The 26,702-nt window shown below is 41.3% G+C and overlaps 2 protein-coding genes and 1 long non-coding RNA gene across 6 annotated transcripts in view; 2 read left to right on the plus strand and 1 right to left on the minus strand.

Moving 5' to 3' along the window:
- Positions 1-25,256, plus strand: part of LOC115090774 (ketosamine-3-kinase-like) — a 54,202-nt gene extending 28,946 nt beyond the window's left edge. For 2 of the 3 annotated variants that reach the window (XM_029600271.1, XM_029600273.1), the window contains exons 5-6: positions 15,140-15,262; positions 22,832-25,256. In XM_029600271.1, coding sequence (XP_029456131.1) covers positions 15,140-15,262; positions 22,832-23,170 — 462 coding nt within the window. In that variant the 3' untranslated portion in view covers positions 23,171-25,256. The remainder of the gene's footprint in view (positions 1-15,139; positions 15,263-22,831) is intronic. The other variant, XM_029600272.1, reaches the window with a different exon arrangement.
- On the minus strand, positions 16,035-19,699 carry LOC115090775. The gene is made up of 5 exons (XR_003856503.1): positions 19,611-19,699; positions 18,428-18,545; positions 16,805-16,817; positions 16,549-16,669; positions 16,035-16,113 (listed from the first exon to the last, which is right to left on the minus strand). It is a non-coding gene; the product is annotated as an uncharacterized LOC115090775 (long non-coding RNA).
- A 480-nt stretch (positions 25,257-25,736) lies between the features above and the next one.
- Positions 25,737-26,702, plus strand: part of LOC115090776 (ketosamine-3-kinase-like) — a 120,067-nt gene continuing 119,101 nt past the window's right edge. The window contains exon 1 of one of the 2 annotated variants that reach the window (XM_029600277.1): positions 25,737-26,150. The gene's annotated coding sequence lies outside the window, so the exon portion shown is untranslated. The remainder of the gene's footprint in view (positions 26,151-26,702) is intronic. The other variant, XM_029600276.1, reaches the window with a different exon arrangement.

A 26,702-nucleotide genomic window follows, 5' to 3' on the forward strand; every position in this document is an offset into this window, starting at 1 on the left:
ATTTATGGGACAGTCTGTAAGAATATTTCCAGACTTGGCTAAGGCTACACAAGAAAGAAGGAAGGGATTCCTAGCTTTGCACCAGGATACCCTAGCCCTAGGGGCATCCTTCTTTTTGAGATATCCATGTAAATGCTTAGTCAAGTATAAAGGAGATAGTTTTGTGTTTTTCTCACCGGAGCAACTTAAGAACTTTATTGATTCCAGGAAATGTTACCATCTCTTAGGAGTGAAGTTTAGGTGACGTCTAAAAAATCTTGGTAGCTGTTTTAAGCTAAGTCTTACTTTTATTTGTTTCTTTTCCATCTCCTAAATAAGGCTAGCCCCTCCCCCCCCTCCCCCTCCATAGGTTAAGGGTCTAAAGGATACTGTGATTCTGATTTTGAATTGGGAGATATTCCTTTTGTTATTTCTGTAAAATGATGTATCATGTTCCTGAAGCAAAGTGGATTATTTGTGAAATTATTTTAAAACTTCATAAATAATACAATTAAAAAAAAAAAATCTGTGCCCCACACATTAGAATCTGCCGAGGCTTCGGAGGAAGCCAGGATTATGGACATATGCCACTGAAAGAGCTCCTAGGGCTTAATGCCCAGAACAGGTAATCAACCCCGAAACAACATTGTCTGCTTTAATGCTTATGCAGTGAAAGAAATATTTAATCTTGCAAGGAAGAACTCTACATGGAACAGAATCAAATTTCAATACTAGCAGACCTCTCTGCTATAACGATGCATAAATGTTTTGAGATGAGAGGCATAACAGCGACGCTGTGCAGAGAGAACATCTGGTACTGTTGGCTATACCTGTATGATATTTCCTATTCAAACAAAGGCATAGCAGCTAGAGCCAAAACAGTATTAGAAGCAGAAGAGCTTCTTAAAGAGCAGGGCATTATTGTTTCTTCGGTGTCTGGACCTTCCTTCTCGGTGCATGATGAGTTCCCATGGTGGCATAGGGTGGAGAAAGCTGGCAGGAGGCCACTGCACCACTCAGGAGGATCTGGCCCTTCTAAAGACACAGCAACTTGAATTGTTGCACTAACTCATAGAGAAAATTTCCCTACCAGCCATCAGAAAAGAGATCTTCCTCTTGGAAATTTCGATTAGAGCTGGTTAAATGGCTCACTTACTAAATGTGGACTTATGAAGTTATTCTTGGTTCTTACATTAATGTAGGAAATGTTGGTTGCTGCATGTGTTATTACATTTGGTTTTGTAAGTTTTCTGGGGGAGGGAGATGAAGAGGTTTGGGTAATCTGTAATCTAACCTCCTTATGAAAATAAGATCTGCTAGGAGTTTAGGCAGATAGATACGAGGGTTTGTTTGGGCAGGGGGTGCTTCAGTTGGGAGGAGGGAGGTTGGGGCTAAAACAAATAAATGTACGGGATGGGGTTACAGGGAGAATGGGAATTTTTTAAGTGGGAACATAAGGACATGCCTACTGGGTCAGACCAAGAGTCCATCGAGCCCAGCATCCTGTTTCCAAACAGTGGCCAATCCAGGCTATAAGTACCTGTCAGTACCCCAAACTAAGTCTATCCCATGCTAGTAATAGCAGTGGCTATTTTCTAAGTCAACTTGATTAATTGATTGAAGAAATTTCTAAGTCAACTTGATTAATGGACTTCTCCAAGAACTTATCCAAACCTTTTTTAAACCCAGCTACACTGACCACATGCCCTTGCAACAAATTCCAGAGTTTAATTGTACGATGAGTGAAAAAGAATTTTCTCCGATTAGTTTTAAATGTGCTACATGCTAACTTCGAGTACCCCATAGTCCTTCTGTTATCCAAAAGAGTAAATAACCGATTCACATTTACCCGTTCTAGACCTCTCGTGATTTTAAACACCTCTATCATATCCCCGCTCAGCCATCTCTTCTCCAAGCTGAAAAGTCCTAACCTCTTTAGTCTTCTCTCCTAGGGGAGCTGTTTTATCCCCTTTATCATTTTGGTCACCCTTCTCTGTACCTTCTCCATCACAAGTATTTTTTTTTTTGAGATGCGGTGACCAGAACTGCACACAGTATCAAGGTGTGGTCCTCACCATGGAACGATACAGAGGCATTATGAACATTAACCATTTTATTCCCATTCCCTTCCTAAAAATTCCTAACATTCTGTTTGCTTTTTTGAACCGACAATTTCAATGTATTATCCATTATGATGCCTAGATGTCTTTCCTAGGAGGTAACTCCTAATGTGTAACCTAACATCGTGTAACCACAATAAGGGTTATTTTTCCCTATATGCAACACCTTGCACTTGTCCACATTAAATTTCATCTGCCATTTGGACGCCCAGTCTTCCAGTCTTACAAGGTCCTCCTGCAATTTATCACAATCTGCTTAAGATTTAACTACTCTGCATAGTTTTGTGCCAACCGCAAATTTAAGAACGTCACTCATCGTGCCCCTTTCCAGACGTCACTCATCGTGCCCCTTTCCAGACCACTTATAAATATATTAAAATGCACAGGTCCTAGTGGCCCTGAGCCACTCCACTGTGAAAACAGATCATTTAATCCTACTCTCTGTTTCCTGTCTTTTAAACAGTTTGCAATCCACAAAAGGAAATCGCATCCTATCCCTTGACTTTTTAGTTTTCTTAGAAGCCTCTCATGAAGGACTAAATCCAAATACACCACTTCTACTCGTTCACCTTTATCCACGTGTTTATTCACCGTGATTGATTCATATCGATGAGAAATACTGCTTTTTAAGAGATGTGCAAGAAAAGGGCACTAATGAACTTGAATACTGCCCATTGGAAGGGATAGTTGCAGGTGCACTGTGAGAAAACTGCCACCCAGAGACTTCCACTGTGACCTCGTGAAAAGGATGAACATCTGGGACTGACCGTTCAGCCATCAAAAAGGAGCGTTGGAGGACTGATAGCATAAGATCATTATAGACAGAAAGGGCTTAACACCTCCGTCTCCCCTGCTCTCCCCATCCATGTGCCCTGACCAGGTAGGGGAAGGGTCTGCAAGGACTATTAGATAGGCGTAACCTGTACTAGTGAGTTGAGTCTCTATCTTTCTCCCTGCCTTTTGCGCTGGTTATATTCCAGCACAATCATCTGTACAAAATCATGTAACTGTATATATAATGTTGGTTTTTTTCTATCCCAGTTTCCCGCATAAAGAATCCTTACGTGCAGCCGCAGTAGAGATCCGATTAATTTCTGCTTTGCAGTGTTTTCTCCTGGAGGTGTGGGGATCCTTGCTACACACACACCTGAATAAGCAGATCAGGTCAGAACTGGTACTAGACAAGGAGAGAGAAATCCATCCGTCCCTCCTGACATAGCACTGTTTCGAAAAAGCTTCTCTGCCTCAGGGGAATACAGTTTCTTCAGTCTGACGTCTGCAGATCTGGGGGGAGGGGAGTCTGTTACGCAAAGGGCTTTAGCTAACAGAAGCCACAGGCCCTGCAGGAAGGTTGTTTTTGTGTGAGTCCTGGGTGTTAGTGCTGTTAGTGGCACAGCTTTGCTATACAAGTTCTGAGTGTGTTTTTGTCAGGGTTTTGTGGTGCATCACCATGTTCCTGGTAGAAGACATTGTCTGCTTTGCTGTTAATGAGATCTAGAACCTAATTAGTTTAATATAATAAAAAATGAATAATTCACTAGAAACAAAAAAGGCATTCCATCATCATGGCTTAAAGACATTTACTCCCTCTTCAACCCCTACCACTTAACAAGGTAGAGGTTAAGATTCTCTTCTGTTAGAGGTTAAGACTCACATCCGTACAGACCTGGAGATCACATTTTTGGGACCAGGGTCACACTTGTCTGTGTAGTTTATATGTAATAATAGCGTTATGTTTAAAATAAACCTTGCCCCGAAAATAATAATTAAGAGACTACCAACTCATAGTGTTGTGTGTTGTACACAGCATAAGGGCATGCTTTTTTACTTGGTCATAGGTGTCAAACTGCCTGTTTATGGCTCTGTCAGCCTGCCTCACATCTTGCACTAGAACCAAGAGCATTTCTGAGAATGCTATTCTGGAGATTCTGCTTTTTATTTCCTACCTACAATCCTAAATTTAGCCTCTAAAACCTGCTTCCTGCACCTTCCTGTCAGGCCGATGCAAAAAGGTGTCTTCAGCCAAATGCCACAGTTTTATCCTCATTAATGCGCACATTTTGTGAGTGTACAGCAAGGTGTATACTCACAAACAGGCCGATGAAATACCATGCGCTGCGACCAGTGCACGGCTCAACACACGATTGGATACGCATTTAGGATGTGTGTCCATAACCCCTGATGCATCCAGTCAAGTGCGAAACTAATAGCACTCATCACGTATAAAGTACATGTAGATGAGGCTATTAGCTCATCCCTGCGATGCAAAAAATTTCTCACACAGCCAATGCGCCTTTGCAGCGCAGCAAATTTTACACCAGATCGGGGCTGGCGTAAAGGTCTGCCGCGTTCAAGAAATCATTGTAAAAAAAAAAACAAACAACCAAAATTCCAGGTTTTCTCTGATCCCTCCTATTAGTATTGCGGTGATTCTAGTAGGAGGGATTTTTTTTCATGATTCTGAAAGCAGAATCATGAAAAAAAAAATGTGGGGGAAAAAATTCTGGGTGTCTAATATACACCCACAAAATACACAGTCCAGGCTAAGTATATTGTGGGTGATTATTGTGCCGGTAGTGGGAGAAAAATGGACGTTCGTATCAAGTATCCGTTTCTAACCCGCACTGACAGCGACCTTTCTTGGACACCCATATGCCGAGGATGTTCTTGGGATGCACAGTTTCCTCTAGCTCTCCTCCTTTTTACCATGGCAGCCAATTTAAATATTAAATCAGGTGCCTGGGAGTGGTGCATTGGTGCGCGTTAGTAAGGGCGGGCACTCAATCACGAGTGCCCATTTTACTCGCACCGATATTGCATCGGTCTGAAAATGTGCATTCAAAAAATCTGAGTACTGCTTAGTACCCTCGTGTGGAAATCCCATGCAAATGAAAGAATAAAGCAATACTTCCACATGCAGAGAGGTATCTGGCCCTAATGCTGGAAACTTTATTCCTAGTCAGAGGTGGAGTAGAGTTTGTGTTAAGGGAAGAATCATATCCCAATTACCGGGCTTACGTGTGAGGGTCATTGATATGCAGAAAAAGCGACTAATATGGAGACATTAATGCTGAAGAACATGTTATGTATTAAAGGGTAAGATATGAGATGAGATGGTACTTTAAATTCCTCGCAAATGTAACACACCTCATGGTGAAAGTGCATATACGATAGATTTCACTAGATCAGGGGTACACAGTTTAAATTCCCCTTGAAAGCCATTCCCTTCTAAAACACATGACATGCTACATTGTAAAATCTAAAATCTGGTAAACTTAACCCACTCAAAACTTATCATTCATCAGGGTTTGACAGCTGATTCATCTAGCTTATATCTCTTCCCAAAACCACGAGAGTATAGATTTTAATTTATTCACATCTGCACTCGAGCCAACAAGGCAACAATTGTAAATGAATTTTTTCCACTAGTGCTTCGTTAATAAGTTGCTGGTGCCACCAGAGTCCAGAAAGGCTTCTGAGAAGAATTTCTTACTTACAAAGTCCAAGTGAACTGTCAATACATTTGACGTACAGTAGGAGGTTGCGTAATGCCTAGGATTGCCTCTCCCATCAACCCTAGGCATGGTAGTTTCCCGACTTTTCTGGGCAGGAAAGGCATAATGACTGTTGCCTGAGTATATAAACAAAGGTTGTGCAGCCTTCGCTGGCACTTTCTTTGATAATCTGCATTGCCCTAGCTGCTTGGATGTGAACTGTAAAGGGAGCTGGACAGGAGAAAGCATAGGTCTTTGAAAACTGGCACCGTGTCTGGGGAGCTCTTTTGAAATTGAATGTCAAATTTCACTCACAGGGGTACAAGGTTATCTAGTTTGATGGGTGTGGGCCATCCAGCCAATTCATCTTTGACTCTGCTCGGTAAAATACGGCGGTCTGTGTTTCTTCATGCCAAAAGAGTTTGGAGGCCAGAGTGTGGAGTTGTTTCATGTATTGCCCAGAGGTCATGGAGCACTGTCTCAGGTGGAGTAATTGAGGCTGAAGAGGATGCTCGAGCAGGCTCATCAGAGAGCTTCCTGAATCAGGTCAAGAATACTTGGAGGCTACAGAGACTGGGGTCATCTCTTTCTCATAAGGGAGAAGCCCATACCAAAGTCTTCCAGACCACAGAGATATTATAAAGGCCATTTTCACCGATTAAGATGCAAATATTGCTGGCTGGAGCTTGAAGTGAATCAGGCACTGAGAAGTGGGCAAAGTGAAGGAGTAGTCAGGGCTGGGGTAGATGCTGCAACTAGGAAATTAGAGCACAAATGTACTCCCTTTACAGTAAAGCTCAGAGAATGTGGGAGCCGTAGCACTTCAAGCCCCTAATACCTTAGTTGAAAAATCATTAAAAAGGAGATGCCTCTTATCATCATATTCCACTAGGTCTTTCTTTTCATAGGCCTGCATCAAGCCTCATTTTATCTGCATATTTGAGGACTCGCACAACCACTGGTCTCAGCCTGTTAGCATTGTTCTTTGGTGGGCCTAGTTGGTGCGCATGCTCCACTAAAATGGGCTCTGTTGTCAAACAGAGGCACCGAACAATTGTATTGGAGGAGGTGGGTTATAAGTTTTTACAAATAAACACCTTCTCAGAAAGACCAATAATACAAATGAAATTCCTTCGTCAATGATTTTTTTGGTGTTTGATGCAATCTATCAGTGGCGTGCAATGACATGTATACTAGGAGATTCAGTCTCGCTCTCTCAGCTCCACTCCCTTCCCATCCCCACCTCCAGTCACAAGCAGTCTCGCTCCCTCAGTTCTCTCTCCCTTCCCCCCAGGTCTCCAGCAGTTTTGCTCTTTCAATCCCTTCTCCCAAGAAACAAAAAACATTTGGAACCTATATGGCATTTGGCCTATGGTAACATATTGTGTGTGGGCTTGGCCCACAGAAAGCCATGAATAAACAAAATATGGAAAACCACCTCTACAAAAAAAAGAAACAAACTGCCAACATTCAATCACTCAAAGTCCTGCCTATGAAAAGGCAACACTGCAAATATAACATCAGGCCCTACAACACAATACACTATCTATTAGGAAAACAGAACTAGGCAGGCTGCCTAAAAAGACCTGTACTTAAAAAATTGTTTGAAATCTTTTAAAATTACATAGGTCCCTTCTTTAGATATCAGATCAAAAACAGTCACATCTGAAGACTGTTCCTAAATTGTCCTCATAGCTCATGTACAGTATTTTTGGATAATACATAGATCCAATAACACTTATCATATCCTGCCAAAAATACAGTCTACCCTAAGAGACAAGTCTGCCATTTCAAAACAACACTAACTCCCAGGACCTTGCAACAAGTCCTCTATCCAGGAAAGAGCAGCACTACAAATATATCAGACTCCAGAAGACCAATATATCTCCTATTGAAAACAGAACAAGCAGAATTACTATAGACCCCTGCTCTAGCAGAATCCCTTCCCTCAGTTACACAACAAAACACAGACCCTTACTAAATACAGAATAAGAGGCTGGAAATTAGAAATAGAAACATGCAAACAAAACTGAACTGGAAACCCTAAGGTCAGACTCTGCAGTGCAACACTGGAAAAATAAAAGCATCACCACACCCCAACACTGCTGGCCCCCCTGCCTGTGTACCTATCCTTTACAGATGCTGCTGACCCTAGGCCTGAACTAGGGCTAAAGGTGCCTTCTTTTCTCACTCCAGAAGATCCCCTATCCTCTGCCCAGCACCTCCCTGACTATCCCCTGCCTTCCCAACCATCCCCATGACCACCCTCTCCGTCCAACATCTGCCCACAATGCCTCTGTGTCCCCTCTCTTCTCCAACCTCTTTCTTCTGCTCACCATCCCCCTGAGTCCTCTCTTCCTCATTCCCACTCTCTCTGCCTCCCACTCTCTTCCCACATCCTCCTGAGACTTGTCTCTTAGGCTTTTCACCCAGTTTTCAGCCCATCATCTCCCTGATCATTTTCCCAGCATCCTCCCCCCAACTGGTAAATTCCTCCCTCTTCCTCCCCTCCTCCCTTCCCAGGAACATGAGCATTCTAACTTCCCCCTTCTCCTGAATCCCAGGCTACCATATCTCTCTCCTTACTGGTGTCATCTCTCTTTTTTGAGCCTGGCAGTCCAGTATGGACAAGTTGGCAGAGGAAGAAGGCAGCACTCTCTCCTTTGGAGAGGCCTCTCAGCCTGGACTATGGAATATATACAGGAAGGGAAAGAATGTCAATATAAATCCTGCACCTCCAGTTCTGTAGCATACTGTGTGCATCCACAGAAATTCCTCCAGCAATGGAACTTGGTTGTTTCCCTTACAGCTTATCATGCAAAAAAATATTTTCAAATTCTGGTGTCACCTCACAGTAATAGCAGCACAAACACCTACTGCCAGACATGTTGTGGAATATAAAACCCCGCAAAAAAGGTTACTTAAAATCTAAACAGTAAACCTATCTTAACATAATAGTAGTAACACCAAGGACTCAAACAACAAGAGCCCTACTTGTGAAAAAAGCACAGGTAAATATTACACTGGTCTCAGAATATCAATACAACCACCTAATGGGGAAACAATAACAAACCTGATTGCTATAGATCCCTACACAAACACTACAAACGCTAGCAGAATCTCTCACAACACAGAGCATACAGACCCTCATCAAATACAGAATAAAGGGATCATAAATTAGAACCAGCAATATGCAGACAAAAACTGAAATAGAACCCCCAAGAAGCCAGACTCTGGGACCGATGCAATACAGTGCGCTCAGCTGAGCGCACTGTATAACCCGCGGTTGGACGTGGGTTGTATAGGGCACTAATTAATCCCCTTATGCAAGGGGATTAGCGCCTCTTCAACTCATGCCCAACGCGGAGTGGATTTAATAGCGCTCATCACATGCAAATGCATGTGATTGAGGCTATTAGTCATTCACTCCCGATGCAAACAAAAAAAATGTACGTCTAGGGCGCCCATTAAGCGATCAGAATTAACGCCTGCCTAGAGCAGGCGTCAATAGCTGAGCTCTCTTAAAACTAGTACAGAAAAGCAGAAAAAAACTGCTTTCTGTACTGCCTCCTACTTAATATCATTGCGATATTAAGTAGGAGGAAAAACAAAACAAAATAAAGTAAAAAAAAAAAAAAAAAGTTAAAAAAAACAAACACTGGCAGAGAGGTGCAGGAAACGGACGCTCAACTGACAAGCGTCCGTATCCTTGAAACCCCTGGCTGTGCGGCATCGGTTTCCCTAACCGACGGATGTCCGCCGATAAGGTTCTCGTTATTAAGGAGGTGCTAACGGGCGCGCAAGCGTCCCTAGCGCCTCCTTGTTAACACAACCCCCTAATTTAAATATTGCATGGCGCCCCCAAGGAGGGCGCCTGGGGCGCGTTAAGAACGCGGGCACGGACTATTCAGTGTCCGCTTTCTGTGCACATTTATTGCATCGTCCCCTTTGTGTGTAACAATGGAAAAATAGAACCACCATTCCTCATAAAACAAATAAAATCACGAAACATAAAGCATCATTTAATAGTAAAACACTACTAATAAAAGTATTTTAAAACTACTGACAAATAGAATAACTTCTATTAATTAAAATCATATACATTTTAAAACATTTTTCAAGCACCATAAAATATTGCAAAACAGCACACATAGCAAATAGCACCCAAAATTAAAACTAATAAGGATAAATTTAAAAAGCCCCTGCTGTGTCCATACCTGGGAAATCTTGATTTCCAGTCATCCTAAGATTGTTGAAGATTAGGGGGGCGCACAAACCTTATCCCCCTCTCACATATACTCACATACATCCATTCTCTCTCACACACCCTGTCCACGTACACACATACGAACTCTTATACACACTACATCCTCTCTCGCACAGATACTGACACACTCTCAGGCTCTAAGACCCTCTCTCTCCCCCCCACCCCCCATACAGAAGCTCTTACTCCCCAGATTCTCTCACACACACACACACTCACTGCTCTCTCACATTCACACACACTCACAGGTAAACTCCCATTCATTTTCATACCGCTACCACCCCCCAGGCATGCAGACATTCACACGCACACCAGGCAGGCACTAATTCATTCACCGCACACACGTGGGCACACACACGTGCACACATACACACACTCCAGGAAGGCACCCATTCATTTACGCACACACGTGGGCACACACACGTGCACACAACACACACACTCCAGGAAGGCACCATTCATTCACACACGCACGCACACCTACCCTGGAAGGAACCCATTCATTCACACGCACCCATTCAAATGCACACACACCCCTGTAAGGTACCCATTCATTCACACGCACACACACCCCCAGGAAAGCACCCATTCATTCACACGCACCCATTCAAATCACACACACCCCTGGAAGGTACCCATTCATTCACACAAACAAACCCCCCAGAAGGCACCCATTCATTCACATGCACAAACACCCCTGGAAGGAACCCATTCCTTCACATGCACACACCCCAGGAAGGCAACCCATTCCTTCACAGGCGCACACACCCCCCGGGAAGGCACCCATTCCTTCACACGCAACATACCTGAGAGAAAGACCCCCTCTCTTTTGCCAGCAACCTTGAAGCGTTTTTCATTCCTCTGCTGCCACAGTAGAGCACTGAAGCCAGTTCTCCTGCCAGCCTCTGTGCAGAGCCCCGTGGTATTGAAAAATTTGTGGTGCTTCCAGTTCATCCATGCTGATCTCGTACATTGCAAAGATCAGCATAGAGAATGTGGCTGCTCTTGCACGTTCCCAAAGATAACAATATATGCCAATCGCTAAAAATTCAAATTATTATTAAATTTTTTTTACCTTTGCTGTCTGATCTTCATTTTCTAATCAGTTGGTCACAGGCTTTTTTTTCCCCACCTCTCTTTCTTGGTCTTTTGCTAATCCCTTTTACAGGGTCTCTTTTTATTTTTCTTTTTCTTCTCTCTCTACCTGTCTTCCCTTCTTCCCTCACACACACACTCAGGCTCTCATTCTCTCATGCTGTCTCTCACACACACAGGCTCTCATTACCACATGCTGTCACACACATAGGCTCTCAATCTCACATGCTGTCTCACACACACACACACAAGCTCTCACTGTCTCACAGAAAATACAGGCTCTCACTCCCACACACATTCTTTCAACTACACACACCTCAGGGCCTTAGCCTCTCTCTCACCTCCGGCCTCCTCTTCACGGGTTGCAATGGGATGGGCTCTGCGGGGGTCCTGATCTTCTCGGGCCGCTGCAAGGTGGCATCCACGGTGGCCTACTACCAAGCCGTGAGGTGGGATCTGCAGCAGCCCTTCTACCTGTGTCCTCTTCTCGAGTCACTATGAGGTGGGATATGTGGCGGCCTTGATACCAGCCTCCTCTTTTCAGCCGCCACAAGATGAAATCCACAAACGCAACTTCTCTTCTGCACGCAGCCGATGTTCCTCCTCCTTCCTGCCCACGTGGCTCCGGCAACATTTTTCTTCCAGGGCCGCACAGGCAGGAGGGAGGAGGAGCATCTGGAGGTGACTTTTTCTTCGGGCCGTGGTGGAATGAGGTCCACCATGGCCCCGCCGATCTTCCTACTGTGCGCGGCCTGCACAAGGCATAGAAGTTGCATACTTCCCTGCTAAGTGGCCAGTGGGATGAGGTCACTGGCAACTCCATGGGCCCCCTGTTAGCCATCAAGCGCCCCACTATAGCCCTGTGGCCCAGGGGCATTGGCCCCCCTGCCCCCCCCCCACCTCAGTATGCCACTGATCTGTGGCAACAGGTGGCTCCATGCACATTAAACAGCCATTGCATGCACCTCTCCTGCCTTCATTACGAGTTTATGCAGAGAATTTGATTCAGGAGCCGTGCAGGCTCCTCCTCCCAAGTTCCTTCCTTCCGCTGCTGGACCTGACATTGTAGAAAACTGGGGAAATGTTAGACAGCTTGTATCTCAGCTGGAACCCCAGCTTGAGATACAAGCTGGACACCCCAGGCCTAGGCCTTGTCCCCTCAGAGCACAATATTGAGAAGCAAACTAATAGCTGAAATATTAAAAAAAAAAAAAAAAAAAAAAAGGGAAATCTATTAGGGTTGAGGATTCACTGAATCCCTTGAAGGCCCTGACCACATGCCATTGCTTAGGCCTAAATTCTCCTTTTATAATTCAGTTAGTTGTATTGGATATATTGCTCTGAAATTATTTCCTGTGCTGCCACCCTAATGGTCTATTTGGCAATTTTCACTGCATGATTCTTCACTCTTTCCTTAATCTCATCCAGTGATGATTATAATTGCTTGTCTGTCATCCAATACCACTAATACATTCTGGGAAATGTCTTTCACCAGTTGTCCTTGAGGGTTCATTATCGATTTCTTCTGCCTTCAAACGCTTTTTCAGAGGGTTTGCTCTTGTCTCTCGTTCTCTGTCTTAGCTTGCTTGACATCATGTGCTTTCAGCTTTCACAGCTGGCTTTTTGCTTCATTAATTTGGTTTCACATTGTTGTGTACTTCCACAGAAAAATCTGAGAATAACTGCTATTTTTGCAGACTTGATGGAAAGTTAACACTTTTTCCTTGCAAGATTCATAATTAACAGGTTTGTCTCTGAATAAAAAAAACCTAGTGCAATAATAGCTCTCGGAGGTGCTCCTGAGGGAAGGGCTCTAGGTAGCCTTTTATGTGCCTTCCACTCCCCAAAGTGGATTTTAGCCATGTTAAAACACAATTCTCCAATCTGACTCCGCAACTCTCTTCAGGGACTGTATATCCTTATATTATTCCTTTGGATAGTGTGATGCCTGTTTTAAGGAGTCAAATTTTAAAGAGTATTGCAGGGTTTGTGTGAGTAAAAATCAGGATATACGTGCATATATCTGTTGGTGCATAGGAAGACAATTTTCAGGTGGTAAGTACGCGCATAGATACCAGTTCTTGTGTATTTCTATGTGGGTAAAAAAGAGGGTGGGGTGTAGAAAAAAAACCACATAGCAGTATTTATTTTGTAAGCAGTGTACGCACAACTTTCAGCTTTATGCTGTACACTAGTTGAAAAAACATAATGAAAAGGCATATCAGTAACTGATAAAATCCGGCCCAAGCTGCAGATACTAAGCTGCCTGAAACCTTTACTAACTACTACAGACTTCAGAACTGTTCTACAACCACTAATGTTTTCAACCCCTTGACTATTGCAACTCTCTGCTCCTTGGTTTTCCTGTTTGTCAAATAAAACCACTACAACTTCTGCAAAATGCAGCTGCAAGACGGTTGTCTGGAGCCAGGAAATACGATCACATTACTCCTACATTGAAAGCACTACACTGGCTACCGATTCAATCTAGAATCCAATATAAAACATTAACCATCATATTCAATATCATTAACCTAAATAATAATGATCTGCTTGGAATACCACTTAAAAAACACAAACCCCAACAAACACTGAGATCACAAAATAAAGGTCTCCTCTCTCTCCCTACATTACAAACCTCCCACCTGTCGCAAACAAGAGAGAGGGCAATATCTATAGCAGGTCCTGAACTTTGGAACACCATGCCAGAAGAACTAAGAACCACAGCTGACAAGAAGAAATTCAAACAAGAGATGAAAACAGGGCGGTTCCAAAATGCATACAACTCAATACAAACTGATTGAATGATTACTTTCTCACCCTAACTCTCTTCCCATTTTCACCCTTATACCCCCTTCTCTCCCCCTAATTCCCTCCCAAGCTACCACCCGAATACGCTTACCATTGCCCGGTAACTAATAATGCTGTATGTTATTGATGTACTCAGTGTTCTCTAACACTTATGAATGTTAATGTCATGCACCCTGGTGTACTAGTGATTTTCACTTGGAACGATGGTTTACAAGACCTCTAAATAAATAAATACATTTCTTGTGTGTTTCTTTGTGGGTAAAAAAGAGGGCGGGGTTTTATAAACTGTGTGGGGGCAGTATATAAAATACTGTATATCTCCGCTCCAAAAGTAGACATGTATGTGTCACTATGAGCACATATTTTAATGCAGGGATCTGAACAGTTTGTGCACCTAAGTGTATATATTTTATGCAGGATATTACCCCCAGTTTGTGCGGAGGCAGGTATAACGTCTGCGCATACTCCATTTATTAAAATACTTGTACGCATGCTTTTAATCACCAGTTTGCCAACATCTTCACTAGTTCACTCTGACCCCCATCCAAAAGCTGCGGACAAAAGACACGTGTGATTTCATTTCCATAACTTGAATAGGAGGTAGAAAAACATGAAAGTTGAGTGTACACTGTTTACAAACTAAGTACTTGTGCGTGTATTTCTGAACCGCGTGTTGTGAGGCTCAACACCTAATGACTTCTGGTATTCATTTCTTGCTGTGAGAATCCAGATCCTGTGATCTTACCTGGTCACTCTCTGTTCTGTTTTTATCTGTCTCATTCAAATGATGACCTGGGCTCAGCCCCCAATTCTGTAGGCAAATTTTTCCAGCTTCAGCTTCAGTTGGAAAATCAACTTATTTAGCAGCTATTGCCGGACTCTACAGGATCTGACTTCCTCTTTAGCCTAACATCATGTGACCCTTGTGGGGCTTTCTGGACAAGTCTCACACATACTTCTGGGACTCTTAGTTCACATCTAACATCAGAAGTTATAAACAAATGAGATGGGAACTTCAACTCTGGGTATTTGGGACTGATATTGATTTATTTTATATGGAACTATTTCATTTGGTAAATAGTTATATAATTGTCAATACTTTGATGTAGTAGTTCTATGTTATAAATGATGTTTTTGCTAGAAAATAATTTAACTACATTTCTCTATTGATGCATAGAATTTTTTTAAGCTAGATAAGTTTATGGATTACATTGTTTTTGTTGTTGTCAAGGTTATATCCCTTTATTTACACTTGTCTATGGTCAGACGTTGTCATGTTACACATGGAGCTATGAGGCCTCTGATCTGTTTGCCATTCTTGTCTTTTCATGGTGCTGTTGAAACTTGGGAGAGTAAATTTGCTCTTCCTGCTGCAGGTGAATGATTGGCAAAGTGACTGGGTCACTTTCTACACCAGGCAGAGGATCCAGCCCCAGATGGATATGATTGAGAAGGGGTCGGGGGACCGGGAGGCACAAGAGCTATGGTCTCAGCTCCAGGTGAGGGAAACCATTTACTTTTACGTTCAGAGCCTTTGAAGGAAGCAAGAAATTGGCATTGCATTTATGTACTTTGGGAAAACAAGCTCGTTCTATGCTGTGTGTGACGGGATCACGTTCTGCCCTAAGACTGAAACAGCAAAAAATTCCACTTGGATATACTTGATGGGGAATATACTTTATTCTAAGTATAGCTCACATAAATAACAATATTTATGTTAAACAGCCCCTCATTCTTGAATTTCGACATCTTTAACAGACTCTCATATTGATTTTTTTTTTCTTGTACTTCCATAGCTTTCAGGGGTCCTAAGTATAGAAATGAATCACCGTGGGACCCAGGCAGCACACCCAAGATGACGCTGCCGGGGAAATTACTTAAGCTATTGGAAGCCCCATTTTCAAACTTAAAATTTTTGGGTTAGAATTGCTGAAATGTTAAGTAGCTTCATAGGGAGGTTTTTTTCTTGAGTGTTTGGACTAAAATTAGAAGCATGCCCCCCCTTTAATACACATGTTTTCAGTACTGCATTGAGATTTGGATGTGATGTGCCCAGATTTCTTGGTTGTTGGAGGAGGTGTGCCTTAGGGCTTAGAACATTGAATTGTGGTCAGAAGTCTGAGATTCCCCTCTGCCGTGCATAGTTTTGGCCAAGTCCCTGTATCTCCCTGCTTAGTACTAAATCTACTCTGCCAGCGACTTTGTGGCTTTGGACAAGTCACTGCATCTTTCTATGTCTCTGTTTATTCAGTGGTAATATTATAAGAGTGTGGTTCCTTCTCGTCTCTCTCCAGGTGCCATAAAACATGTTGTGAGACCTTTCTTCCCAGAAGTAGCTACATATCTGTTTCTAAAGTAGAATCAAAGGCAATATATAAATTCAAAATATTATTAATGTGAAGAACAATCTATAACATCAAATTTGAATTGCATGAAAACTATTAAAGCAGGAAGACGAGGAAAAACAGATTTGGCTGTCAGTTAAATGCATCATTGATTTATTTTTTCTGAAATCTCTTTCAAGCCTTTGGAGATGTTAGAACTAAATTTCTTTTGAAAATTCCTCTTAGGTTCTTCCCATTATGATCAAATTAGAGCACTTCGGTACTGATCCTTATTAGACTGCATGCCTGCCTCACACAGATCTATGTAAAGCAATAATGCAGTCTGAAGAGGGCAGCAACGTGATTATGCTAACAATGGTACTTACTAATATAGTAGATGACTGCAGAAAAGAACAGTTCCATCCATTCTGCCCAGTTCTCACCCACGCTGCTAAGGATACATCCCACTTGCCAGTCCTGCTCTGCTGTAACTAGCAGGACTTTTACTGTTCTCTTTGTGTAACCTGAAGTGGACGTTAATGTCTTTCAGTTTCTCAGGAGTTTCACCTAGAATAGCCCAACCTATGGGATACAGCAGATGAAGATGACAGAAATTAGGAAGAGCAGTCGCTCTCTATGTATGTAGGTCCAAGCATTTTTCACATTAAAAATGTACGTAATCATATAATAAATCAGAACAGTATCTGTCTCTCTTACCTTTGGTTTTATTCTGTATCCAGCAGCATATAGAGGCAAGTTTAAGGGAAAAAAAAAAAGGAAATGTTTTGCTGATTTCCAAATTTTAAATCTTTACATGCTTTTGTTTCTTTGCAAAGTTTAGATGTTGGCTTCTGTGTCTGTAAAATTTTACCATTTGTGTGTATCTTTGCAAAACCTAAATGCTTGCTTAGTTGTTTTCAGAGTTTTGAAAATGTGCATTTTCGGGATCAGTGAGATGGCCTAGGGCGTAGGAGGCAACAGAACATCCTTATGGGCCTAGGCGTAGAGAGAGGCAACAGAAGAGTCTTCATCCCCAGTGAGGATACGGGAGTAGGGGTAGGTGGTATACTTAGGGAGTAGAAGGCAACAGAAGTGTCCTTGGAGGAGTCAGTGGAAGTGTCTGGGCCCAGGAATTGAGGGAAGGAGACATCTGGCTCTGGGAGGAGAGTGATAAGCCTGCGGGAGGTGGAGGGGGAGAAACGGGAGTGAGGAGGAGAGAGAATAAGTGAGGGAAGGAGGAAAGCGTGAGAGGGAGAGAATAAGGAAATGGAGTGAGGAAGAGATGACTGCAAGGGGGAAAGGAGAGGAGTGGAAGGTGAGAAGGCTGCAGGGTCCAGAGAAAAAGAGAGAGTGAGGGATTGCATGGAGGAGGAGAGAGGATTGCTTTTGGGTTCAGAGGAGGGGATAGAGGAGAATGTTGTATCAGGGTAGTAGGAGGTGGTATGTACTCGCCAGGAATGAAATATACTCACCATGTACTCCTGTCACCCACTCCTTCTTACCCCCCACTGGGGGGGAGGGGGGGTAGAAGGTGGGATTATATGGCTTTTCTCGCCGTGCCTTACAAATAGAACAAAATGTTGCCACATGCATTTTAACTGGTACTGATATACAAGAACAATTAATATTCAGTTCTCTTTGCCTTACATTCGCTGCCAGTACTTTTGTGTATGAAATACAAAATTATTATGCTTATTCTTAAGTATTAATGTACAAGTCATCCACCTGGTAAATGCCACTTTATGTTACTAAACCCAATGTGGGTTTCTTGAAGTGCCCTCTTCATAATCTGATTTGTTTTGGTAAAGACCCATGAGAGGGGCTTTTCAGTTGCTGGTCCCTCTTTGTGGCATACTGTTCCTGAACAGCTATGCTTACTGGAATGTACTCCTTTAAGAAGGCTCTGAAAACTCTTTTTATTTGAACAGTTAGCTAATCCATTTGATATAGTTTAGTTAACCAGTGGCTGCTACTGAATTATTTGATGGCAAGATATTTTTATCTTTTTTATTGATGATGCTATGACATTTCTTTTACAAGTCTCTGTCAGTCTATTTTGCTGTATGTATTTATAAGGGGTGATATATTAAAAAATGAACCACCAAAAGGAGTTAAGTGAGGAAAGAGACCTTCATCAAAACATAACAGATCAAACACTTGAAAGAAGTGTAACTCTTGCTTAAAGTCACTGAGTGCTCTATTGCTATAACAGTTTTAATCACTGGTCTCAAACAATCTTGTTATCCACTTTTTTTTTTTCTAGGAATTTTAAAGTAAAGTGATGAGCATACAGAATTCAGTGCAATAGTGCAAAAAACGTAATGGTAGAGGTAAACTTACCTTAATTGACTAGTTTATGAAACTGCACACGGTGTTCACATCATGTTCAATCCAATGCAATTCACGTTTCGTTTGCCTTCCTCAGGGCAAGATACATATATTAAAGTGCTTGCAGTTTCTAAAAATAATAAATTTGTAACTGCAGAGTAGTCAGATGGCAGATGGAGCAATAACTTCAGGCAGAAGGCTTTCTATTCTCTGGCAGTACATCTTGAGTTAGAAGTTAAAGGAAGTAGATTTTTCTGGTTACCATAGCTTAAAAGGTTAATTCTTACTTAGGAATTTTAGAAGGTAGAGAATTAAATATAGTAATTCTAGTACATAATTATTCTAGGAAATTACTAAGAAGTCAAGATCAATAGTCAAAATTTCTTCTTTTCTTTGCTTCCTAATCATTCCCTTATGCTTCCTCTCTCCAGTGCTAGCCCTCCGCTAAACATTTTCTCCAGAACAAATAATTCCAAACATTTAGTCCACTACTTCCATTTCCCACATTCTCGACCTCTTATTTGTCTTGTCTTATCTGTGTGTCTTGACTAGAGTATAAGCTCCATGGAGCAGGGATAGTCTTTTAAGTTTATATGTACAGTATCTTGTAGTGTTATTTAAATGTTTAATGGTAGTACTAGCAGCATATATAGAAACAGAGGCTCTTCTCCCTAATCTTTGTTCTGTCTCCATCTACTGGTGGAGAACATTATCCCACAGGTCTGGGCTATCTATGGTTTAAACACAAATAAACCTACTTAACAGGTAGAAATCTTTCCCCTCATTGCTTATAAATCCAGATCTGCCCTCAGTATTTGCTTCTGTTACTGTAGTGTAGGAAATTAAGGGTATTCTGTAATTTATGGACTGCCTCTTGTCTCTCCCTGTCTCTGGGGGAGGGGCAGCCCTACAAAAACTGACCACTTATTCACTCATCTGTATGCGATCTGAGCATTTCAGAAAAGGACACTCTGTCTCAGAATCAGACTTTTATTGGTCAGACATTTCAGGCTCACCAGTTAGAATAAGGTAGACAGCACATGCCTCTACAGACCTTAACACAGCACAAGCTTATACTGAGTAAAACACTGCATCATTAATGAACTCAAGGGCAATCATATCAGAGACTTTGACTTGCTCAGTGTATATTATTACATGTAGCTAGCTAACTACCCCCCATAACTTAGAAGATTACCTTCAGTTTCACCCTGAAGCTGTCTTTATGGCAGGGATTCTTGGAGGCAGTCTCTGCTGAAGGGAGAATGTGTTCTTAGCCCCTGTTGCTTGTTTGGCTCAGGAGGCTTGGATGAGCTCTAGAGAAGAAAAGACAGGTTCAAACACAAGCAGCAAGGTAACAGGCAGGACTTTATGAGCAATTTCCAGGACACAGGAGTTCTTCTGTTTCGTCGCAGGGATGGGCAGGGGTGATGTCTTGGGCGGTGGTGTCTGCTCGTGTGAATAGACTTCTTACGGCCTCCTTCTGAGCCCTCTTCCCTGCTGCTTTTAACAGGCAGAACATGCATATGTAAGAGCTCATGCATTGTCAACAGGAGCCTGAAAAAGGTGTCCCTCCTTCATTTCAGACCTCTAGCCCCCCTTTCCCATTGGGGGGTGGGGTTACGCTTCTGCCTTGTGGCAGTTCCTGACCAGGATGACATTTGGACCAGAGAGCTGACCTGGTCTCAGCAGTTCACCTGCCTGATAAGCTCATCTGATTGCTGTTCTTGTTTCCATGCAATTTGGGACATGTACCTAACACATACATCTGGGCTGCGTGTTAAATCAGTGTTTGCGGAGAGAAGCTGTATTCCTCAGTTAAACAAATCAGATAATTTAGTCACATATTGTTATTCTGACCAAAGTTCCTCATCTTTGTATTCTGCTGAAATACATGTCAGTATCCATCATGTGAAGTCAGTGTCCATCTTGTGAGTATTTATATTTGGCTGCATACAGTAATACAACTTCTGGTATCTCCTTACAGTAGGCTGCAGAATGAAAATGAAATCAGACAAATATTTGATCATTTCCAACTAGAGAAGACTCTCTGTTGTGCATACTTAGTACGTCTATACAGTACTGTGTAATTGATTAGGAAAATAGGATGTATTTATTTTTGTAGTGATTTATATATTTACTTAGTGCAATCTGAGATGAACTAAATGTCAGACTTGAAGGCAGGTAAAGCTACACTCCCCTGGCTGAATAGGTTTTAGACCCAAGCAGATGGTGAGCCAGCCAAGAGCTCTTTCTACTACTGCTGAGAGCATAAACTCACAAAACCCTACCTGTCTTAGGAAACAAATGGTCTTATGATATCACTGACTGTTCTGCTGTTGCTATTTGCACATAGTGGCTGCTCCAAGCAGTAGCAACGAGCCTTCTTCAAGATGAACTCTCTCACCATTTACTTGAGTTTAAAAAGTAATGCATTCGGCTAGGGGAGCAGTTTTAAAGGCTGGCCAATAAGCTCCTTGAATTCACAGCAGAAAATGTCCCTCTAGTCTGAATCTTGAGAAGGTCAAGTGGCTTTTACAATATCATACTGAATAGGAGAAGTGTGATTCTAGCCTGGGTTTCCAGATCTCTCTCTCTGTGTACTCTTCTTTAACCACCGAGCTGTGCTGGCAAGCCCAATTAGTAACTAATTGCAAACCCAAAGTTGAGGAATAAAGCAGAATTTTCGCTCTTTCCTCTGCTTCTAACTCTTGGCTGGGTTAAGAAAGGGGTTCCACTGTATTTATGTATTTATTTGCTTTTCTTACTGACGTTTGTTGGGACATCACAGCGGTTTACAATAAAATATATAAAGCACAATAATAAAATAGGTTACAAAGTTACATCTAAAATATAAAAGCAGTTAATTAACTTGCACTAAAAATAAGCGTAAAAGTAACGATAAAACATGAAATGCTAACACAAAACTTAAACATAAACAGATTAAAACTATTAAATATATAAAAAGACTCTGCTTAAGGCTTGAATGTCAATGTAGGTGAAAATTGAGTAAGCTTGCTGGAACAGCCAGGTCTTTAAGTTTTTTTTAAAAGTATGTGAGTTAGGCTCAAGTCTCAATTCTTGTGGTATGGCGTTCCAAATTTTAGGACCTGCCAGAGATAGTGCTCGATCCCGAATGGAAGTGAGGTGTGCTAATTTGGGTGAAGATATTGGTAAGGTCCCATTGCTGGCAGAGCGGGTGGTTCTTTGCGGGGTTTGGAAATGAAGGGAGGCATTGAGCCATTCTACATTTTGATTATATAATGTTTTGTGGATTAGTGTTAGGCTCTTAAAGAGTATTCTGTGCGATATTGGAAGCCAGTGTAGATCTTTCAGAATCGGGGTAATGTGGTCATTTCTTCAAGTGTTGGTAAGGACTCTGGCGGTGGCGTTTTGTAAAAGTTGAAGAAGTCTATAAATGTAGATACTGGAAGTCCTAATAGCATAGTGTTACAATAATCAACTTTGGAAAAGATTAATGCCTGAAGAACAGTTCTAAAATCAGTCTGATGAAGGAGAGGTCTTAATTTTTTTGTACATGTAATTTATAGTAGCAATCTTTTATGGTTGTACTTATGAATTTTTTAAAGTTTAGTTCACTGTCAAGTATGACACCTAGATCTCTCACCTCCTGCAAAATGGGGTATTTGATTTGATTAGAATTAATATCAGATAAGACTTTATCATTTAGTTTGTGACAAATTGTTAGAAGCTCTGTTTTGGAGGTATTTAGGGATAAACTCACTTGCGTTAAAAGTTGGTTGATGGCAGAAAGGTAGACCTCCCAAAGTTTGAGGGCTTTAGCTGTGGACTCAGAGATGGGGATTAGGATTTGCACATCATCCGCGTAAATGAAGAGTGTGAGCCCTAGGCCAGTTAATAGCTTGCAGAGTGGCAGCATATATATATATATATTGAACAGAGTCGATGATAGTGAGGATCCTTGGGGAGCGCCCTGAGCCAGATCAATGGATTCGGATTCAAAGTTGCCTATTTTAACCTATAATGTCTATTTTTTAGATATGACTCAACCATAGTAATGTATTAGCTGTTAGGCCAATTTCAACAAGACTGCTTGGTCACCTGCTCTGCCGTGGCTTTCTGACTGATTGGTGTTTCTGTTCATAATTATTACTGGAAGCAAGATAATATGCAGTTTTTTCAGCAAATGTTCTCCTGCAGAAGGTTCACTTTTCCTTTTTTTCTCTTTTTGTTTTTGACATGTGCACGTGCGCTACACAACTGCTGGTTAGTTTATGCTAACTGAAAAACACAGCTCCTTTAGATAAGTCTACTAATTCTTGTTCTCGGATGTAAATAAAAGTATCAGTAAAAATGCTTTAATAAATGCATTTTTTTTTAAGGGCCATAATATTTGAATATAGAAATCCCATTGCTCACTTATTCTTGTTTCCTCAGATGAAGATTCCCGAGATGTTCAAGGACATAGAGATAGTCCCAGCGCTTCTACATGGAGACCTCTGGGGAGGGAATGTAGCTGAGGACGACATCGGCCCAATCATCTTCGACCCGGCTTCCTTCTACGGCCATTCAGAGTATGAGCTAGGGATAGCGGGGATGTTTGGTGGATTTGGAAGCACCTTTTACTCTGCCTACCACAGCAAAATCCCTAAAGCTCCAGGCTTTGAGAAACGCCTCAAGCTCTATCAGCTTTTCCATTACATGAACCATTGGAACCATTTTGGATCTGGATACCGAGGGTCTTCGCTGAGTATCATGAGAAACCTTGTAAAATGATTTCACTACATTGCCAAAATATTCCTGACGGATGACGACAGCTAAAGAAAGACTTCTAAAGAGTTAATTGCACTTTGTAGCATATGGCAAAGGATTCCTGATCTGATATTCATAGCTGGCTAGGAAATTATCCATTCATGATGTACCTTAACCTAATTGCTACAGTTTAGTAATTGTTGAAGATGCTTGTTAATGTCCTCAGGAATTCAATCTTACTTGAATAGCTAAATTTGTCACTGAAGTGACTTTGGTCCATCAGATTATTTTTGACCCCCAGTTATTTTGGAGGGTCAGAAGCCAAAATAGCCAAGTTGGTTAAAATGTGCATCCCTAGAGAAGTACACACACACACACATATTACAGTTGCAAATTTTGCAAGTTTGCCTCCTGTTTTATTACCAGTTTGCTTGTTTGTTGCCAGCTTTTATTTTTGACAGATTTACTGTATGTTTACTGCATCAGGCTTCAGGTGGTCTATACTCTGTCCTGCAGTAATCAGATGACGAGATGAAGCATAGTGATTCTAGCTTAGAGACCACGATGTTTCAGATCTGCACTATAACAGATCTAAGAAAAAGTTCTCCAGTTCTTAGTGGTGCTGTTTATGTGCATCTCTTGTTCAATACTGTTGGCTTTTCAGAAGGTGAGTAGTATAGTTTAATTGTAGACTTCATATGACATCCTTACCTAGGGTACCTTACAGTAAAATAAAATATACAATATATACATTAAATGGTACATAAATGAAGGGAGGATGAATTGCAGTAAAGTGAAACAGGCATAAAATAAACCTGAAAGATTAGAGAAGTTTAAAAACTTGACTAGAATCTGACGAATCAGAAAACCAAATGCAAAACAAAGTAATCCCCAAACCACAAAGGATAAACTTAGAGGAAACCAGTGCATGGATAGAAGCCTGAAACTAGGTAGAAGGCTGAAGCACAGGCTGCAGTTTAAAATAAATGCATTTTTAAATTAGAAATGTATTGGTATATAGATACATCTATATATATGCCCCAGCTCAATATTTTAAGAATGAGCCAGATAAAATTTCTCCCTCCCCCAACCCAGTATAATTGACCTTTTTTTCCTCTGGCATTTATTTTCCTTAAAATATTTTTTTTTCTTGTCTTTTTGGCTTATTTTTTCTTTCTCGTATTTATTTTCTTTGCTTTTGATTTCTCTTTTGTACAGCCTCTTTTTTTTTTTTTTTTTTTTTAGCATCTCCTTCCCCTCTCCTTCAATTCTGGTTCCTCCGTGTGGCCAGTGGCAGGGGTTGGCTCGGGCCACCACTCCTACATGCATTGCAGTGGCATTGGGGTGGAGGCTGAGCTGCTAGCAGAAATTTCTCTTGAGGTAGCACTAGGTGCCATGAACCAAAATTCAGTAACTAGAGCACCCAGATGACTAGTATTTTTCCAGCCCATATACTCGAGATATAGATATAGCTATAGATAGATATAGAGATATCTAGAGAAAGATTTACACAGCATAAGTAAAAGGACTGAGACAGCCAGAGAGAAGAGAAGAAAGAAGAAGCCATCCAGATGAACTGAGGAATTCACTGTACCCACCTGTGCTTGGCAGCTTTACATAAGAATGGGTTACATTGTATTATTATTACTATACATACATATATATATATATATATATATATATATATATATATATAACATAAACCCACTGCTTTAGCAGTAAGTTTCAAACAGGCTTCTGTCAGAGTATGCTTAGTGGGTTCTCATCTGATGGTGAACCAGCACAATATATACTGTATGTATCTGCACAGCTCTTTTGAGCACATGGCTAGACGTAAATCACCTTTCAAGTCTTTGCCACCCTATTTATGCAGGATCGAGTATTTTGGTTGTGATTTATTGGAGTTTCACTTGCCATTTATTCCATTCCAGTCTTTCTTTGGACTGTGACTTTGCCTAAATCCTAAGTGACCTCTGTGATTAGAAATAGGTCTGTTAATTTTTCCTTCTGTGATGGTATCTTTGTTTCGTTAATTTTATAGTTGAATTACATTGTTCCTTGTCACCTGGGGTTTCTATCCCCTCATAGCGCATGATTAAATGTTCTTGAACTAAATTCTGAGTTTTAAAAAAATATTTATAATTTCTTAATTAGTTTTTACATGTTTCATCTTGTGTAATAAACAGAGGTTGATTTTGATTAGACACCCCAGGAGGAAAAGAAATAAGGCAGGGTCCTACAGCACTTTTTAATTTTTGAAAGTCTGAGAATTCATATCTAAATCCATGTGATCCACAATTATATGAGGTAATATTCTGTAAGGTGGCCAGCAGACAAGTTATCCGGCTGTCATGGATATTCAGCAGAATAAATGTTTCGCTGAATATCCACAGTTAAATTTATCCGGATAACTTTGAAATCTAACATTCTACATTTGAATGTAGCCAGTTAGGTCTAAAATTATCTGGCCTTGTGTGACAGGATAGCTTGCCACTTAACCAGATATCTTCAAAGTGGCATTGTTTTGTGGGGAAACAAAACAAGTAAAAGACAGGCTATAAAAGAATTTAGCATGAGTCTGGCTGCCCTTTGATAAACTCAGAGCCTCATAAAGACACACTTCACATAATTGCAACTACTGAAGGTATCAGGTTGAAAGTTAAACATTCCCCACAGAATAGCTGCCTCCTGCTTGCAGACATAGGTACAGCTAGTACATTCCTGTAGTTATAGTTTTAACTCACCTCTGATACCCGGCAGGCACTGCTGTGTGCTGGGCTCCCTTCTCAGCGACACAGCATAAGTAAAAGGACTGAGACAGCCAGAGAGGAGAAGAAAAGAAGCCACCCAGATGAACTGAGGAACACACTATGCCCCTGCGTGTGGTGTGTTACATTGTATTATTGTTATTACCTATATACTTATTTCTTATTGCAGTATCATCATAACTGAGCTACAAAATACTAACTTCCTGGGATCAATTTGTGGTTATTGTCCCTGAAGGGTGAGTGCATTGTGATTATGGCCCTCTTAGATGTCCCCTAAACTATTTTTGTGTAAACCACAGGAACCTGTAACAAATTTGGTGACGGAGGATGGTATCCCTGAGTTGAGATCTATGTCAGCTTGCACTTTTGTGTATTTGCGTATTTCTTGATAGTTTAGTGTGAAGAACAGATTTGTGGGGGTTTTTTGTTTTGTTTCGTTTGTAGTATGTGTTGTTGAATTTTTTCTTGTAGTCTGCAAAACTTAGGATAGTATATAAGAAAATATATTGGGTACAGAATATTGTGTATTTAATTTTGGTATCATGTGTTCTCGAAAGGTGTCATACATCGAGGTTTAAAAGGATAGTAAGGAAACTCTTACATCAGAAGTAAAAAGTAGAACCCAAGGGAAATTATTTCAAGAAATTGCAGCAGTATGTGGGGGGAAAAAAAAAGCAAGAGGTCCTTCTGTCACAGCAGACTTAAATTTGTTTTCTGAGGTGGAAGATAGTTACTTACAGACAAATGCAATAAAGTGCATTCAGCTGAACACACGGTTTTATCCACAG

The sequence above is a fragment of the Rhinatrema bivittatum genome, chromosome 4 (genome assembly GCF_901001135.1).
Source record: "Rhinatrema bivittatum chromosome 4, aRhiBiv1.1, whole genome shotgun sequence".
In the NCBI taxonomy this organism is placed as follows: Eukaryota; Metazoa; Chordata; class Amphibia; order Gymnophiona; family Rhinatrematidae; genus Rhinatrema; species Rhinatrema bivittatum.